Raw genomic sequence first — 19237 nt, 5'->3', positions numbered from 1 at the left:
AACAACGCTTCTGGCTATTCCATCGTTAGAATTAAAACGAGAAAAAAGCTAATCTAGTCGAGTGAGCCGAGAGAAATTTAAATTTTAACGCTGGAATTTCCGTGCTGAGGCACAAAACAGCCGCGCACATTGCTGAAATTTTAATTCTAATTACCTTTGATCTTTTTTAATCGCAAATTTGTTGTGGATTATTTCGCAATCTGATTAAATGGGAATTTATTTAGGCCAGCGTCTGCACATTCGCCACTCGCTGCACGCCACGAACACGTCCAGAGAGCCGGCGCTCCGGCCTGTCCCGGCCTGGCCCGGCCCTAATGAAAACGAAATGCGCTTATTTCGGGACTTGGACTTGAGCACTGGCGTGGCACACGGAGAAGGCCGTGGGCCGGAAATTAACAGATACAGAGATAAATGGAGCTTCTCCTGGCTTGGCCTACTAAGGACTAGAAGTGCCGCAAACGCAAACGCTGCTGCAGCTGCTGCAGGCCGACATTGCCATTGCCACATTGCCACGGAGCTCGGAGCCCCTCAGTCCTTGCTCACCTCGCCGACAAATTGTCCGGCAACTAATGGCGGGCAGTTTCATTTCCTTATATTAAGTCCGAGACCTCCAGTGTGCAAATTTGAGCATGCACATTTAATAAAGTTCCTAAATCCACCCGGTGAGTAGGATGGAGGGTGTCCGGGTGGTGGGGCCGGCCCATCCATTAATGCCTTTGCCAGAGGCGAGCGCACTTCGGGTGATAATCAGTTACATTTTGACGGCCTCGAATTTATCTATTCCCGAGTGGGAGTGGCATAATGGGCCAGCACACGTCCATCGATTAGAATGCAAATTGCGCGGGTAATGAGGCAATTGGACACATTCGTAAGGTGCCACAACAAATGTGGCGCCACAAGTCGCCAGGGCGGGTGGATGGAATTGTCAATGCACTTTTCACACGTCTCCTCCCCGGCTCTCGGGGCATTACTGCTGACTGCTGACGAAATTCATTTTGGTGCGAGACCACATAATTCCAGGCACTTAACTAACAGCCAGACAATTGGACATCTCAGCTGTAAGAGGGCGCAGGGTTGGTGGTTCTACTGGCAACACCATAAAAGTGCTTGCCACACACACACGCTGGCGGAATGACCCATTAATAGACGTTGTTCCTGACGATGAATTCATAAATAGGGAATATGCCTCGCCTCGCCTAATGGCAGTGGCGTGAAGGCTGCGTGAAGGACGGGCGAGAGGTGCGGAGTTGAAATTACACCGCCCATGGCCAATACAGAATGATTGATGAAAATTTCTGACGCTGCCTATGGATTGCATGTACGTGTCCGATCAATTTCAGTCCCGGGTCGAGTTTGCTCCAGTTCATGTTCGCCCCCATCCCTGTCTCTGGGCCATGGCTTTTAACAATTTTTATTATTATGCACATTGAGCACATGTCATAATTTGTGTGTGTGTTTGAGGCTGTGTGTGCATGGGGAGGTCGGGTCGTCGTAATGCTCTCTGCGGTTGGCTCACATGACGTATGCGCAATATTAAGTATACGTCCGTCCAAAACAAATTAAATTGTATTACAAAAATGGCGCACAGCCACGCCAGCGGCGGTGCGAGGAGATCCAGGGGTCAAGGGGCGTGCATGTGCACATAAGTGCATCGTAAAAAGTAGCAATCCCATATTGGACTCAATTCCCGTTGACAATTTAAGCGGAAAATGGCACACATATCTCCAGGTCTGACAGGAAGCATCTCGATTCAATCATTTGATTGATGATCGGCAGGGACGGAAGTAAATTATACCCTCACGCCATCATTTAAAAGCGGAATTCGCACATACAGCCGTGCCAAAAGTTATTTCGGGAACACAACAAGGAGCGCACGACAATAGTCTGTGGCGTTCACTTCTCCCACTTGACATCTTTAAAGGGGCGGCTTTATTGCGCGGCAAATCAAGAAGATGTTTAGTACACCTTGCACACCCCCGATTTTTCTATAAAGGTTTCTATTTTTGCGTTAAGGACTCTTTCGCTTCGGTCTCCGAGATCCATAAGCTTTCTATAGACAGACGTATAGACAGGACATGCCGGGCTCCACTCGAGTGTCAGTATTGAACACAAATATACACACTTTGTGGATGCGATGGGGCTTTCATTATCCGAATACCACGTTTGTTTGCATATTCAATATTATCGGAAACCGCTTCAGCTTGTTTCCACCTACCATTCTGCCATCCGCTGCGCTATACGGGCTTAAAACTAAACCGAATCAATTACGGCGGACCACAACTAAATTTTTGTGTTCAAAGTTGCAGCTTTTCGCCGCCAAATCGGTGAGGTTCTATTCGATTAAATCTATTGACGCCAGTCCGCCGAAGCAATAAAGCCAGCCCCGACCCAACTCTGGCCGACGTCGTGTCACGACATAATTCCCATCTAGCCGCACCATGTAGTTGGGCCAAGACATAACCCAAGCAATGTGGCAATCTTGTCTACGGTCTGGAGTCTAGACTATCGTCAAATTAAATTTAAACTTTTCGCCACCAAAACCGGCGTAAAACTTGCGCCCTCGTCCGAGTCCTCCTCCCAACTCCCTCGTGCTCTCGTGCCCTCTCCCGAATCCTCCTCCTGCAGCTATCTTCTCAGTCCTTCAATCACCCACTGAACGCGAGTGGCGTTGAAATAAATTTTTGGGATTTTTTTCGCCTCCATCTCGTCGTGGCGCTTCGAGCGCAATCAAAAACGAAAGTTTTGTCGCCTGTTGCAGCGCGCGTGATGGGGCATTGATGGAGGGGTCTTTTAGTTTTCCGTTTCTGTTTTTCGGAGTTTTGCATCCCAGCGCAGGGGCCGCCCGCCACTGCCCACATTGAGTGCAGAAAATTGAAAAGGGCGTGCCAGTGGCAGCTGGTGACTGGGGTGAAAGTAAGGCAAAAGTCGCTTAAATTAAAATTCAAACAGCAGTTGGGCAAGCTGGGTGCCACGTCAGGCAGCGAGGCAGTCAGGCAGCCAAGCGTTCAGGCGTCCAAGCATCCTGGCATCAAAACCGTCCAACGGTACAAGGCAAGGACCACAAGGAGGACATGGCCGAGGTGCAAGAAATTGAATATTTGATTAGACAGGGTCGGAGATGCAGAGTTAACCGGAGACAGTCGGAAACAGCTGGCGAGCTCCGGCTTGAAACTTGACACTGGTGTCTTGGACTCGGACCTTAGATATCGGCACGAATTGAAACTTGCACCCCGGCGGACAGTGCTGCCCGTGACCCGTGTCCCGTGCCCCGTGGCCCATAGCCCGTGGTCAGTGGCAAGAGGCCAATGACGAGGCAACATGCTCCATATGATACCGCGATGATTGCAATTGCGAGCAGCACGTGCCCCCAGCTGAGCCAGGGCTGCCCTCCGTGTCCCCCGCTTCTGACACCGCCTCCGCCTTGGGGCTGTATTGGCCCAGTGTCGGTGATTGGCATGTGGCATGTTGACAGGCTCGACTCACCGCGACTTATCGGGCCGTCGCTTGCAGTTTGCCAATTTCCGACATGCCGCCATTGTGCGAGTTCCAGCGTGATTCCACATGCCTCCGATTCCCAGAATCTCTGGGGCAGCCAGACTAGATGTGTGCACAATGTACATACATTCATATGTAAATATGAATATTTCGAGTGCATCTCGGGGATATGTGGCAGGAGCCAAGGCCAAAACGGGCCTGCACCTCTGCATTTCTTATGGGAGACATTCCACACTTTGAATTGGCGGCTTTCCTCTCCAACTTTTCCCTCTTTGTACCCGGTACTTGAAGTCTACAAGGGCATATCGGATTCGTGAAAATGTATGCAAAAAAGAAACATTCCAAACAGACGTCCAAACAGCAAAATAAAAATGTCTAAATCGCCGCAACTAACATCCGACTTGCATGAGTTTAGTTGGCATAAATTGGATTCATCTGGTTCTACGGAGACAACTTGTCAAAGACCTCAAAGAAGCTATCTGTGCCAATATTAGAGAAGTCCACAAACATTATTGTATACTATGTCGAATAGTATAGAACTATCTCTTAAGAACAAGGTCCTCTAAAAAACATGTTTCTTTCAAACAATTGTCATTCATATCACAACAAACACAAATTCTTAGAGCAACCTGGCCTTAATGTCTGTATCCGAGTTAGACGCGTTGATATGGACAGACTATGGCTAGCCGGACACTGCTGTTGCTGATAATTAGGAATATATTGCACTTCAATCAAGAACCCGGTACTCCACTCTACTGACACTTAGGCTTCGCTCCATTTGTTTTTAATAATTTTTATTTCAAATAAAGGTAACTCAAAGAGATAATTGCAAAAGTCTAGTAATTTCAGTTCTAATCGAATAAAGTCTGGAGATTTGCGAACCAAAATTGTAAAGTTTCATGTAGGAGAAATGTATTGGTTGTATTTTGAAGAATATTTCCCGAATCCTCTATCCAAGAGGCGTTAAACAAAGCAACCTTCCGCCGGGCAGTCTCTAATATGAGTTCGCATGAAATACACGGTAAATGGGAGCCATCAAAAGACAGTTCGGCACCAATACGCACAGACAATTCCAGCTTTTTAATTCCGCTTAAAACTCAAACTTTTTGCCCGGCGTCCCTATTGAACGCGGTTAACTAAGCGGCGCCCGGAGCCCGAAGCCCGGACCGGGACGCAAATGCGACATGAAGCAATTTGCAAATAGGCTTTCAACGAGCCAGACAACAGCGCTATGAGAGGGCCTCATAAAGGGACAATAGCCGTACATGCCGCCGCCACTTGCCCCGCAATATAGTACTGGGGTATCTGGGAAAATGCAAAGCGACGGGAAAATCGGACGGACCGCCCCGAAAACAAAGGCATAGAACTGGGAAAAGAATTAAAGAAGAGCGCTTCATTAAGCAACAAATTGTTGTGACAACAAAAGTAGAATGCCAAAATCTTGTTGGCCCGTGTTTCTGTGTTTCTGCTCATCTATTTTTGTGTGTTTTTTTATTTGTGCCGCTTCTATTGCATCCGCGTCCTTTTTTGACGGTTCAACAACTTTTGCCGCATAAACACTCTTAAAAAACAATTGCCAATTGCCATACGACAAAATGACGGCGAGCGTCGAAATAGAGCGGAAAACAAAGAAGCAAAAAAAGTGAGGGGTTCGACTCCGTATCCGAATACGAATCCGAGCACGGAGAGAGGGTGCCAAAAAATAAACGAATCAAACGAGACGAAACGAACCCAATGCAATTAAATTTGTTAAAATCGATTTAAGCTGACAGTATACAATGGTTGGCCGGGGTTATTGCAGACAATCGGCCGAGCGGACTCCGGGCCGGGCTTTTGGGGTTCAACTCGGTTAGTTTCGAAATGGGGCGTGCACGGGCACGGGAACGGGGAAAGGGTCTTCATACAGAAACTGCAACCGCAAATGGCAATAAAAAGACAACGTTAAATCCGACCGAAATGCTTTACATGCCCCAAGAGATCGCATCGCATGGAAATGTAATTTTGAATAGCTTACAATTGTTCAAGCAAATTCCTTTGCTAATTCATTAAATCTGCCTAATCCGAGCTATGCGAAGATTGACTCCACTAGCCAAACCTATTTTCGGCAGGAAATTGAAATGAGGAACAAATGTTGGCAATGCACTCGGGAGAAGTCTGGCTTGGCTGACTGCATAATTTATACTTATGTTAAGCCCAAACTGAATGGGGCTTACTGAGCTGAGGTCGAATGCAAATTATGTCCAGCCCGCCCACTCGGATCGGATCAGCCCCTCCCCCCAGAAAGCCGCTTTCGCTCATCGTTTTCGCTCAGAAACTTTCCCCGTTGGTGGGATTCGTGGGAGCCCCCGCTTTTCCTATTTATTTTTGTAAAGGGTTGAGCTCAGACACGTTACCATGCACCGAGTACCGGGCGAGTTAAATTTCACGCGAATTCTTATCTGACTGGCGGAAGATCTCTCCTCTGCCGTCGAAAAGTTAATTTACTCGCCGAGTTTATGCGTTTAAACTTGAAGCTATTTGCAAGAGTTCGTTCTGTTCCAAGAGGCTGGAATATATCCAAGTAGACTGCACATTTAATTTCAATGTGGCTAGGAGCTGAGCTTTGATGAGTGGCTCACCAAGAACTTACGAACACCAAGAACCAAGATTTCAGCACATTTTTGTCTAATTATTTGAAGGCTTTGTTTGCATCAAGCTGTGGCTCTAAAAGCAACTTTTCATTCCCAGTAGTCCTGTACTACAGAGCGGGCATATTGTGTTTGTGCATACATATGTATGTATATTTCATGCAACGATATCCGGGAAACACAGAGAAGAATGCATCAAAACCTCAATTTTAAAAGTTTATTTTTGTTCGACATTATAAAATTACAAATTGTTTCCTTCTTTAACAACAGTTTTGTGACTTATAATACCTTTTTTCATTTATATGACATTTCCCCAAAATTCAAAATATGTAAGAATACCATCAAAATTTAATGTTAATAATTTTCCCCGTTTGAAGTTGTATTGTACAGGGTATCGAATAGGCGACTTATTCGATATCACTTCTACGACAAACAATTTAGATGGATTGTGTCAAGTGTGCAGATTGCACAGTTGATGGAATAAAACATTAAACTGTCATGAAAATGTATTTATTCCCCCACTCTAATGCCGAAAATGCAGTATTTTTGGTTGCTAATTGAAAAAAATATACAGTCTATTTGTGTTTTAAGGTGTCCCTTGAACTAAACCTTCTGTTAAAATTGTGACAAACTCCCCGACGACAAAGCACCTGCCAAATTTTTTGGTGTTTTAAGTGGAGGCTTAAGTCTTCTAGTTGCACGACAGTCTTATCCCCTTGGTCGTTTTTGACACACGGTCTAAATTAGAAAAACAAAGACTCTTTTTCCAGCTTTTCACATAATCAAGAGACTAAAAATGTTCCAAACTGATTTAAACTTTTCAAAACTCGCTCGTTTACTTAAAGTTCCCAGGAACGGGTGTCTGGTTTTTAGTTCGTTAGCTCCTGTTGCTATTTCCAGATTAGAAACACTGCTACACATTGCATCCGAGACAGAGACGATGAGTATGCCAGCCTGCTCGCTTATGGGGCCAGAGTGCAGGAATTTCATTTATTGACCGAAGCCACCAATTCATTATTGCCCACCGCTGCTGAAATTACCTGAAATTCTAATTTGCGGACAGCTGGAAAGCAAGGATTGTCGGCAAACTTTCCACTCGCAAAACTCTGAAGCGAAAATGTTTCACATGCACACACACACATAGGTATGTGTTGTGCGAACTATTTTTGTGCGCATTAGGGCGGACCCTATTTGTACAGTGAGTATTCTTCTACGGACTTGTCGAAGTAGTTGTCGAATTATTCAAAAGCCAGGAAAGTACCTGTGCTTGAAAGGTCAGAGTATAACTGGTTTAGTTCTCACTAATAACAGAAAAATAAAGGAACGGAAAGGAAGGCGAGGTATCGATCGCGTTGTACGTATGAGTTTATGTGCCGCATGGGCCATTTTCGAGGCAGTCTTTAAACACAGCCCGGGCACTAGTCCACCCTAATGGTCGGGTGCCAGTCGGCGACCGCCAAAGTCGCCTAAAGGTCAGAGCAGATAGTTATTGATTGCACATTAGAAAGTTTGAGGTGGTAATCCAACTTTGTCGCGGATCTTGCCGTGCTAAGCTCGTCCTCATCAGACCCAAGAACCCCCAGCCCCGAACCTCGGTCCTCCAAGCTCAACCTCAACCTCAGGCCCCCAGCTCCGCTTGCCCCCATCCCTCAGCAGCCCTCAGCAGCCTTTGTGAAAGCCGAGCAACAACAAACGAAAGCAACAAACGGGTAACAACGAACAACTAACGAAAACCCATTGAGCAAATATTTAACAAAGCGCAAAATTGCAGCGTTTTTCTTTTATTTGCATATTTAATTTGTTTTGAGGTTTTTTCTCTCCGAACAAAAACCGCTGACACATTCGGCAGCAGCAGCAGCAGCGACAACAAAAACAATCACGAAACTGTGCGCAAACAAAGTGGAGCAAAAACAACACACACTGGCTCAAAGTACCGCTATTCGTCTGGTCTGTCCGTACGAGCGAAACAGCATTGGCCTCTCGCGTCGTCTCTGGCCCTCGCCATTCGCGCCACCCGCGAGATTCCCCACTCGAAAACAGTCCGCGGGAAACCGGATAGACGAGCTTCCTGGGCCGCTACGCCACGCCACGCCCCGCCCTGCCACGCCCACAAACCCCCATCCATCATGTCTATCTATTTTCGGTCAGGGTGTGCAAATTAGGTGGGATTGGATTACAGGCCGCTGGCATACGATACGATACCACACATTATCGCTGGATGGAAAGAGATCGCTGGATCAGACCGCAGCGAACGAGCGATTTTAAGAAATCCGGAGCGTTGAACAGCTACAGCAGTTCGGCAGTTAAAAAAAGCATGTATACGTACATACATACTACAAATGTACGATGTGTATGTTGGTGCGTGTGTTGCAACATATTAATGTTTCGAGTACCCTTGTTACCATGCGGGAAAAAAGTACGTTTTTTATTACAACTGGCAAGAAACAAAAAGCCGACATTTCGTCACACAAAAAGCCTCGTTTTAAATAAGCGGTGTTTACACGAGAGCTACGGACTTGTTTGTATAAAATACAATTAATCCATTCCCACTACAAATATGTTTACGTATGCACGCTCGTGTATGTGTCGACTTAATATGGGGCTTACTTTGAAGGTTATATCTTTGGAGGCTAACAAAGTGAATACTTGGAACGATTGGGCTGAATTCGATTGGACTCACTTCTCTCAGGAAGTGTCGCGGAAGTGATGTTTCTCAAGCTCGGTTATCTATAAAATATAAAGGTAGTCCTTTCAGGCCCCTTATTAGTTCAGTCATTAGGTTAGTACAAGTGCCTGGAGGTTTGCTTCAGATATGTATGTATGTTACACCTAAGTAGAAGCCCCAAGCTAAGAGTTATCCAGTGTGTTTATTATCCTGAACTAAGAGTTATCCTGTCTATTTATTTTTTATCTGTACATTTTTCAAACTGCATCCATCACCAAAATATTTTTTTCTTTATAAGCAACTAAGAGTTATGAGTTTAACAAAATTGAGAGTGATTAGAGTACCCATGTTTAAAGTGAGCTTTTTGCAACGGCAAGAGTACCTATGATTCGGTGTTAGTTGAATGCTTCTGCTGTTGCGGTTCCGCAATCGCTATTAATTCCTAAATAATTCATTGTTGGCTGAGTTTTACGCTGGTAATTGGCTTGTTTCAGAAGTTACTGTTGCGGTGGCCTCCTTGCTGCAGTGCCTATCCAATGTGGGACAAACATCGGCTGGGCTGGTGCCCAGGGGCAAGGGCGCGGCCGGAGCGAGAGGTCTGGGCTGGTTGGATGGTTGGGCTTTCGTTATGGCTAGGGCCGGAAAATGTGTTGACGTCAGAAATGGCGCTTAATTAAAGCCGAACCCAGCTCAATGCTAAAAAGGCGGTCCTTCACTCTCAGAAATGTTGTCTTGTTTGCACTTGCTTAAAAGAAAAGCTTCTGCACGTCCGCTTTGGGTCTCTCCTTCAACATCGCAGCCGCCGTTTCCGCCGCCGCCCCACCCATTCAGCTTGATGGCTTACCCATCGCAGCGGGTGGGCGTGGCGGCACTGTCGCAAGTCAGTTAGAAGCCGCAAACTGTCACAGTTTAACAACATTTTCATTAATCAAGTCGTCGCTGCGACTGCCACCTGAAGAGTCGCAGAGCCGGAGAGTAGGGAGGAGGGAGGACGAGAAGGACAAAACAGGACCAAAGAGATTAAGTCAACTCGAAGGATGCAGCCGAATTTGGTCCACCAGTTTCGCTTTGTTTCTGCCTTTGTCGTCCCCTTATCAGTCCCTGCTCGTTTACTTCCTCCTCCAGCGGCTCGGTGGCTGCGTCATGTTTGCCGTTCGCTTGACATCTTTCTTGGGCCTCCAGGTAGCGTCCTGTTTCGCTTTTTCGAAGCTCTCCCCTGCGAAATTACCGCTTTGGGCGCACTTACAATCTGCCACTGAAAACTCTAGGCTACACGATGCTCCTACTCCAGGGGGCCTCGCCACCAGCCACCTGCCGCCGGGGGATGACGTTTCAGCCACAATCTCTGATTGACCAAGAGAAATCTGTTCCACCATACAAATATAAATACCGATGGCCCATAGTAATTCATAAATAAAAATGAATATGCGGATCAAATGCCGTTTTAATTAATAAAAACAACCTTCGGTTCATTGGCTTCATTAAAACAGCAGCCGTTTTGAGTTCGATCTTATAATTGAATGCAAATTAATTGAGTAATCGCAATAATTTCGTTTGTTCTTTATGGAAACTGTGCATCGGAGGGCTTAACTAGCTCGAATAGGCGGCCTGCCATTTAGCAAAATAAAGTTATTCTCGTTCAGCGATTTAATTTAATTAAGAGCAGGCAATTAAATATAAGTCAGGAATGTGACAGGGCTAGCCAACCAGGGCACTCCGTAACAAAGCCAGTTCGTCGCTATTCGCCGAAAAATAATCCTCTTAGGTCCGCGTTACGTTGCTCCCCGTTACGCAGCAGGCAGCAGTCAGCGTAACTGCAAAGTTCGATACAGATGACTCCGCTAATTACCCAAACCCATTGATGGCACACAACAAACTTTTGCCAATCAAAGCAACCCTTTGACCTTTCTCACCTTCCGCTCAGTTGGCAGCCCCCACGCATCCTTGTCCCACTGATAGCCGCCCCCTTTGTCGCTACTCATTATAATTATTAATCGACCACTGTCCGCATTGTTGCGCATTCCTTTCAGGTGGAAACTGCACTGCTAATTGCGAGGTTAGAGCTCAACGACGTCCGCCGGGATATTAATTAATCACGGTCTGGCCTGTCGCGCACACCCACTCGCCACGCACCCACGAACTCCCCCGGCGCGAGATAGCGGGAGCGGAAAACAGGAAAGCGGAAGAAGGCGAAAAGGATTGGGAAGCGAAAAGGTGCTGGAACAAAAATTAACAACGCGCCAGAAGGATTAACCCGCAGAGGGTGACAAGGGCGGAAAAATACGTGACACGCAGCGACGCGAGTAAACACACCGCAATCGTGGTCAGGGGTTAAGGGTCAGAGCAGCAGACTGCGAACAAAGAATTGCGGACAGAGCGAGATTAACGCGGTCTGCTCTCTTCAGTCCACCATAAGGACGGGCACGTGCCCAGGATTAGAAACCCGCAACGGAGTCTCGGCCCGAAGATGGCCAACACACAGCTCACAGTGCGGTGGGCGGTGCTCGTGGCGGCGATGGTGATGCATCTGGCCCAAATGACCACTGGGATCGACTGGATGCAGAACTGCAGCCCGTGCCACTGCCACTGGAACTCGGGGAAGAAGAGCGCCGACTGCAGGAACAAGGCGCTGACTAAAATACCGCAGGAGCTCAGCAACGAGATGCAGGTTGTAGACTTTGCCTACAACCAGATTGCAGAGCTGAGGCGCGAGGAGTTCCTGCTTGCCGGACTTCCGCACGTCCACAAGCTGTTTCTGCGCAACTGCACCATCCAGGAGGTGCATCGCGACGCCTTCAAGGGCTTGCAAATCCTCATTGAGCTGGACATGTCCTACAACAACATTCGCGAGCTGCGCCCGGGCACCTTCACGGGCCTCGAGAAGCTGCGTAACGTAATCATCAACTACAACGAGATCGAGGTTCTGCCCAACAACCTCTTCGTCAACCTGAGCTTCCTCTCGCGCATTGAGTTCCGCAACAACAGGCTGCACCAAGTGCAGCTGCACGTCTTCGCCGGCACGGTGGCCCTCAGCGCCATCTCCTTGGAGCAGAATCGGCTCACCCATTTGCACAAGGACACGTTCAAGGACCTCCAGAAGCTGAACCATCTGTCGCTGCAGGGCAATGCCTGGAACTGTAGCTGCGAGCTTCAGGAGTTCCGGGACTACGCCATCAGCAAGCGGTTATACACGCCGCCCACCGACTGCCAGGAGCCGCCGCAACTGCGGGGCAAGCTATGGAGCGAGGTGCCGTCTGAAAACTTTGCCTGCCGGCCGCGTATCCTGGGCTCTGTACGCTCCTTCATTGAGGCAAATCACGACAACATCACCCTGCCTTGTCGCATTGTGGGCAGCCCGCGCCCGAACATCACCTGGGTGTACAACAAGCGTCCGCTGCACCACGACGGCCGTGTGCGTGTCCTCACCTCCGTGGAGCAGCCCTCCCAGGCGACCACTTCAGAGCTGCGCATCTTCGGCGTTCGTCCCTCCGATAAGGGCGCCTACACCTGTGTGGCAGAGAACAGGGGCGGGCGAGCTGAGGCCGAGTTTCAGCTCCTCGTCAGCGGCGACTACGTGGGCGCCGGGCCCGACTCCGACGGCATGGGCCGCCTGGGAATGGGCCTCGGTGGGGCCATAGGGGCGCCGACCAACGATCCCCAGACAAACGTCTTCCTAATCATCTGTCTGATCACCACCACTGTTCTCCTGCTGCTGATCGTCGTAGTCCTAACTCTCTTCTGGTATTGTCGGAAGATCAAGACCTACCAAAAGGACACCACCATCATGAGCGGCGACGGCCTAATCTCCGCAAAGCTCGATAAGACCCACAACGGCTCCATGCTCGAGGGCTCCGTCATCATGGAAATGCAGAAGAGCCTCCTCAACGAGGTCAATCCGGTTGAGAAGCCGCCGCGGCGCACGGACATGGAGAGCATCGACGGCGGCGATGATGGACACGAGATCAAGAAGACACTACTCGACGAAACGGCCTACGGTGAGTGACCTTAATAATTACTATTCAAATTATAATTCTTTAAGTCATACACCTAAGTTTATTAAATTATTCCTAACAATGCGATGGACATTTTGTATTAGTGCAGGGCATAGAGAAACGGAATTCAGGTGATCCTGATTACAACCCAAGATTACCTTTCGCTCTAACGTTTTTAGAGGGTTTTTTCTACTGATAACTAAAAAAGTGTATAGCAATTCAGGGAGTAACATAATATTTAGCTTTGATTAGTTTTTTACAAGAAGCATTTATCGCGCTAGTGATAAAAGTGTCTCCCCTATGGTCGATTCTATTTAGGTTAAACTCTGCCAGATAAGATAAAATATAACAGATAAGAGTTTGTCGATTTTACGAACTATGTAGGTCGGATGTGCAATGCACATTGAATACATGTAGAAATATGTTGAATATGTTGAATACATATGAATATGAAAATATTAACAAATTTATTTTTCAAAAGTGAGGCTTGAAAGTGAATAGTTTTATTTTAAATAATATTTAAATTGTAAAGTACTATTGCTATTCTATATGTACTATAATTTATAGGTAATTCAGAAAAATCAACTGCTACCAAAAAAGTCAAAGTCAATGAAAGTATGTTTTTTTTTTACATTGTATAAAGAATCTATTAAATTTACCTAATAACATACAGTTCAATCAATCATAATATTTTATGAAATATTTCATTGTAATTTATACCTTTTTTTTTGCAAATAGAGTCATTATACACAGATATTGGACATTTAAATATTGATTGATATTTGATAAATATAAAATAAATGTTAAAGAACCCATATGTTTATTAACTTCGGCGAACTTATTATAGGAATTTTCCATTCTTTTACAGTCGCGTGCGACATTTACAAACAAAAAGTTTCATCGCGTGCGACATCGAAAATTTAATTTGAAAAAAACTACATTATATGAAGTAAGCGAAAAAAATATAAAGAACTTTAAATAATTTTAAAAATGATTTCACAAAAATCGTTTATCATGTTTCGCTAAAATCTGTGTTTGTTTAGCTTTTTTTGAATATCTTGAAAACAATATATTTGAACCAATGAAAGAGCTATAAAATTCACCTTTTGTCAAAATAAAAAAGCTCCTGGCTCCTAATTTTTCAGTTGAAGTGCGTGCGAATGGAGCGTTTCACATTAGAGAATTGCCCTTATGTGTACATACAAATATCAGCTGAAAGTAGCTTAAATATTGATAAAAAATTAATAATAATTTTTGTCAGGAAATAACCTCACTAATAATAAGTTAAGAGGAAGATACCCCAGAGAACTAAGGTGTCCGCACATCCGTCCGTTTATTGATCTGGTCGCACTCCAACCAAAATAAATTAATTAACCGAAATCGTCGCTCAACCAACTTCACTCCTAGAGAGACTCCGTTTCACGAAATTGGTTACACGAAAAGCAAAAATATCAAAGGAGGAAACACTGAGGACCAGTGAAACGCACGGCTTGGTCATTAATTTGGTGATGCTGTTGAAGCAAAAATTTGAGTTGCAACCCAACCGAGTAGAATGCATTTGATTACGAGTCCCGACAAAGCCGGTTACATCTGCTGGAAATTATGAACGGGCCATAACTCATTGCATGTGTCGCCCCAGAGGTGGTCGGGCACCAAAGGATGCGACGCGCTGTTAACACACGCTCCGTCTATTTGTCAAACATGAAGGCCGCCATCCAGCGCTGCCAACGCTAACGCCATTGAAATTGCCAATGCCAACGTCAACACACTTAGTATTTCCGCAGCATTAGGCAGCTCGGCGAGGTCCTTTCAGCTCCTGCCTGGGCCCGGGCCCGGGTCTGGTCCCTTTCAGCCCTGCCCCAAAAGAGCAGGCCAAACGCGACAGTCCCGGCTTAGCCGTCGGGTCAGCGGATGTTTGTTTTAAATTTCCAATTGTCGATTGTCAGTTGGCAATTGAATTGCGATGACAATTGCAAAGCCAATTGAATGCAATTGATGCACTTTGCTCGTATCGCTAATGCTGTTGGTGTGTTGCTCTTGGCTTTTGGTTTCGGATTGGGTTTGGGTTTGGGTTTGAGTATCAGGCGTGGTGGGGCTACGAGGATGTGATTGGGACTGGGATTGAAATTGGTATTGGGATTGGTATTGGCAAAACAAAGGCGACATGTGCCAGCTCCCAGGCGACATGGCTGAAGCTTCTAAACTGGCTGTCGGAAATTCAGAGAGATGATCATCGACAGTACCAACTGGTCATCACTAAAAACGGTTCAAACTGTTCGATAAGGAAATCCAAAACATAAGACGGATTATTATTGTTGGGATTGGTCATTAACAGATATTATTAGGCATTTAAAACTAATTCATATAAGTTATTTTAGTGAAAAATGTAAAGCATAATCCTAGTAAAATATTTTAGTTATTGGAGGTTCTAAACTATTCAATATGTGTTTCAAATAACAATTCAAAAAGTATTCATTGATTTGTCAATACACCTCTTAGAACCTAATACTCTGTAGATTTATTTGATAAATTAGCATTATTAACGCAATTCCTGTTTTCCAGTAGCCAATCTCATGCCAGACGATGAAACCCACTCGGTAGCTCTCTCGGACACAACGGCCACGCCCCGGACGCGGCACACCTACGTGGACGACGCCTACGGAAACAGCCTGCCGCCGGACCTGCTGGCATTCCCCGCTCGCGTTCCGCCTACCTCGCCTTCCATGCAGTCCTCGCAGTCGAACATCCTCGACCAGGTGATCTACGGCATCCGATCCCCACCATCCGTTACCAGCCCGGTCTACACACACATGACGCCGCACGGCATCTACGGCACCACCACGATGGCAGGACACGGCCCCTACAACGGCTTCATGACGCTGCAGCACCCAAAGTCACGCAACCTGGCGCTAATCGCCACCGCCAACAGCAGTCGCCTGCAGCAGCAGCAGCAACAGAACCTCCAACAACAGCTCCAGCAGCAACAGCAACAGCAGCAGCACCCGATGGCAGCGACCTCGCCTTTCCTGCCCGCTCCCGTCGTCTACAGCCCTGCCTCGACCGTGGTGATGAAGCAGGGCTACATGACTATTCCGCGCAAGCCGCGCGCGCCCAGTTGGGCGCCTAGCACATCAGGAGCCGCCAGCCACACTGTTGGCCAGTTGAGCGACTTCCAAAGTCCAACGTCGCCGAATCCCAGCGAGACCGGCACGGCCACCACCGCGGAGCTGCAGACGGAGCCAGTCTATGACAACCTGGGACTCCGCACCACCGCCGGCGGCAACTCGACGCTCAACTTGTCCAAAGTGTCTGGCGGGCAGGTCAGCCAGGGCGGGCAACAACAGTACTCGATGCGCGATCGTCCTCTGCCGGCCACGCCCAGTATGTCTTCGGTGGCCTCGGCGGGCAACACCAGTAAGATATACGAGCCCATTCACGAGCTAATCCAGCAGCAGAAACAGCAACATCACAAGTACGCCTCGGACGTGGAGCCGCTGTACGGTGGAAGGCAGCACGGCATTACGATACTGCCCGGATCAAACATCAGTGGCGCCGGCCTAGGGCAGTCGTCTTCCTTCTCTCCGACCCGGGGGTGCAGCTCGCCCATCTGCCACGGAGGCGGCGACTCTCCGAAAGTCGTCAAGATTCCGCCGCGCCCACCGCCAAAGCCCAAGAAGAAGATGTCCGTGACGACGACCCGCAGCGGCCTGGGCAGCACTAGCCAGCTGTTTGACGATGAGGGCGAGGACGGAACCGAGGTTTAGTTTGGCACCGGCGAGCAAGCTTCCACATCCGGCTGCAGATGCCCCGAGCCACAATGGGATTGGCATCACTAGCAGCAATAGCAACAACATCAGCAACAGAAATAGCAATACCAGCTGCAATAGCAACAGTGATAGAAGTAACACGAAGCAATAACACAAAGGAAAGTCAAGCCCCTAGGCGGGAGGTGATCGAATGCAGTGGAGCGATATTGCTGACGGCAAAAGGAGCAGCTGAAGTTGCAGTTGCAGTGTCTGCTTCTGCTTCTGTTTGAGTTGCAATGGCAGTTGCTGCTATGTAAACACGGAGCCGGGAAGGAGCCTCTGCTCTGCCCCGTAATTCGCGCCACTGCGCGCCACTTGTGTGCCAAACGACTGATGTAGATTTTAGTAATTAAATCGATGAACATGCGAAAATGGAACGAACCACTAGCGAAGCAACCATTGACCGCAGGAAGCGCAACAGCAGACAGACACAAACCCAACAGAACGGAAGACACTGTTTTGGTGCGAGAGTCCTTTCCACCACACCATCTAATCCCAATTTGATGGAATCGAAGATCCAATTGTAAAAACCCAATTTTAACAGATGTACCACTACCATATTCTTTTTTTTATTTAGGCTAGTTCGTTTTGGTACAAAAGGCAGCAATGGTATATTAACAGACATATACAAAAAATATATAAACCTAAATATATACATATATATATATATACAAACGAGCATACTTATACAAGATTATACTATATTAAAGAAGTGTTTTAATTAAAAGAGAGTTTATTTAACGGAAAAACGAGATAACAAACGAAACAAATCGAGCGATAAAGAAATCCCACTTAAATTTTTTTCAAAATGTTGAAATTTTTATAAAATTGTAAATTACAAATGCATACAGTTAGAAAAATTAAGCTATATATAATATATAAACATACATATATACATAGGCGTAAGTCATCCAATTATATCTCTAATCGATTTTTTTAATGAAATCCCTTTATGATCCGGGACTTAACTTACAATACTTCTAAGTACATGCAAAGCGAGAATATAAGTGCGTTAGCCTAGTAACTAAAACCAAGAATGATCGATAGAATTGAACCTTTATGTATACATGTAGTCCAATGGGCGGACGCGGAGGCCGAGCTACTGTTCGATTAAGATTGTAATAGTTAAAAAAAAAGAACAATGAACCCCTTGCATACGCGTGTGTATGTCTGTAAATCTATGCATTCAATTTACACCTAATAAGCATCTAATGTTACGTCAAAAAGACCGAGGCAGAGTTTCAAGGGAGGAAGAAGGAGCGGTCTCGCCCTGAAAACTCTCCTCACCTGCATTCAATATCCAACCTGTTGTACGAGAGCAATGGGGACAGCATCTTCGAGCATTTAACTCCGACATTCTATATACAAACATGCTAATGCGAATATACACGATTATAGGCAAACAATACAAAAATCAAGATCCCAAAAACCTAGCGGATTATCGTTAAGTGATGACAGCCCTCGCTGGAAAAGGTACATAATGGATAATTTAGTTAGCTTAGCTTTCACGGAATAGTGACAGGTCCAGCTCCAGTAGAGAATTCAACCCTACCCAACTCACATTTACATTGCCTAACCCGACCTTACCTTACCTTACCATACAATACCTTGCCAAACGTAACATTACCTTACTTCACCTTAGCAACCCTTACTTTAACTAATTTAGTCGAGTGTTTTCGAGTGCTACCCATGTTTTTTTTATAATTATAATGAGTCTAATAACTGCGAGCAACCCGGCGGCTGGGACTGCATTTTAATGAGGTTACACCCGCTTCCCATGTACTTTTTTACAATTACAATATACACATATACTTTTTCCAAAATATACATTTGTGTGCATTTATTTTAGGTAATTATTTTAGGTTCATAGGTTTACTTTTTGTGCACTCTATTAGTACAACACTTGCGAATCAAAGTCGATTTTGTTTATTAGTATGATGGTCTTGTTTTAAATGGAGATGATGCGACGCACTAACAGTCGAGACACATTCAAAGCTCAGTAATATAATTGATTCTTTTTGTATACATACAAGCATATATTTTTATGAAATGAAAGTATAGCCCCAAAGCACTAAGTAGTCTAACTGCCAAGTTAAACAAATTTATGTAGTGCATGTGCGAAGATGCAACTTAAAATCTGAGAAATCTGAGAGATCGGAAATGGAGCAGGGAGCGGAGAGCAGAGATCGGGGGTGATGCAGCCAGTGATGGATATGAGAGACGTGTAGAGTTACGCCCATACTTGCCCCAAAACTAGAGTCATTTGGCACTGGGACCCCGGGTCTGAAAGACCCTCGAACCCTCGCTTGAGGTCAATGAACCAATCCAAAATTGAAAATTTCGTTTGAAATAAGCAAAAGTATTATACAAACCTAGCATAAACTACTTTAGGTTTTTTTTTTATTTAATTTGTTCTTGCTCACCCCTTGTGTATGTGAAACTTAATGCAGATATTTTATTTGTAGGATTCCTAATTTTCAATTTGATCAAGCGCCACACTATTGAAAGATACGATCTCGAGAATACTAAATATTTTACAGGCATAATCCAAAAACAAGAAAAATTAACAACAAAATAAGATTTGTTCAAATTAGCACAAAAATCAAAACAATTATAAGTATACATTTTTTAACTAACTGTAATTCATAGAAG

At 45.9% G+C, this 19237-nt stretch overlaps 1 protein-coding gene across 3 annotated transcripts in view; it reads left to right on the top strand.

Moving 5' to 3' along the window:
* LOC6502902 overlaps positions 1 to 18714 on the top strand; it is a 90031-nt gene extending 71317 nt beyond the window's left edge. For 2 of the 3 annotated variants that reach the window (XM_032455985.2, XM_032455983.2), the window contains 2 exons: positions 10818 to 12782; positions 15342 to 18714. In XM_032455985.2, coding sequence (XP_032311876.1) covers positions 11255 to 12782; positions 15342 to 16543 — 2730 coding nt within the window. In that variant the 5' untranslated portion in view covers positions 10818 to 11254 and the 3' untranslated portion in view covers positions 16544 to 18714. The remainder of the gene's footprint in view (positions 1 to 10817; positions 12783 to 15341) is intronic. The other variant, XM_032455986.2, reaches the window with a different exon arrangement.
* The last annotated feature ends 523 nt before the right edge of the window (positions 18715 to 19237 follow it).

Source organism: Drosophila ananassae, chromosome XL (assembly GCF_017639315.1).
Source record: "Drosophila ananassae strain 14024-0371.13 chromosome XL, ASM1763931v2, whole genome shotgun sequence".
Classification (NCBI taxonomy): Eukaryota; Metazoa; Arthropoda; class Insecta; order Diptera; family Drosophilidae; genus Drosophila; species Drosophila ananassae.
This window is presented reverse-complemented; position numbering and strand designations above follow the sequence as displayed.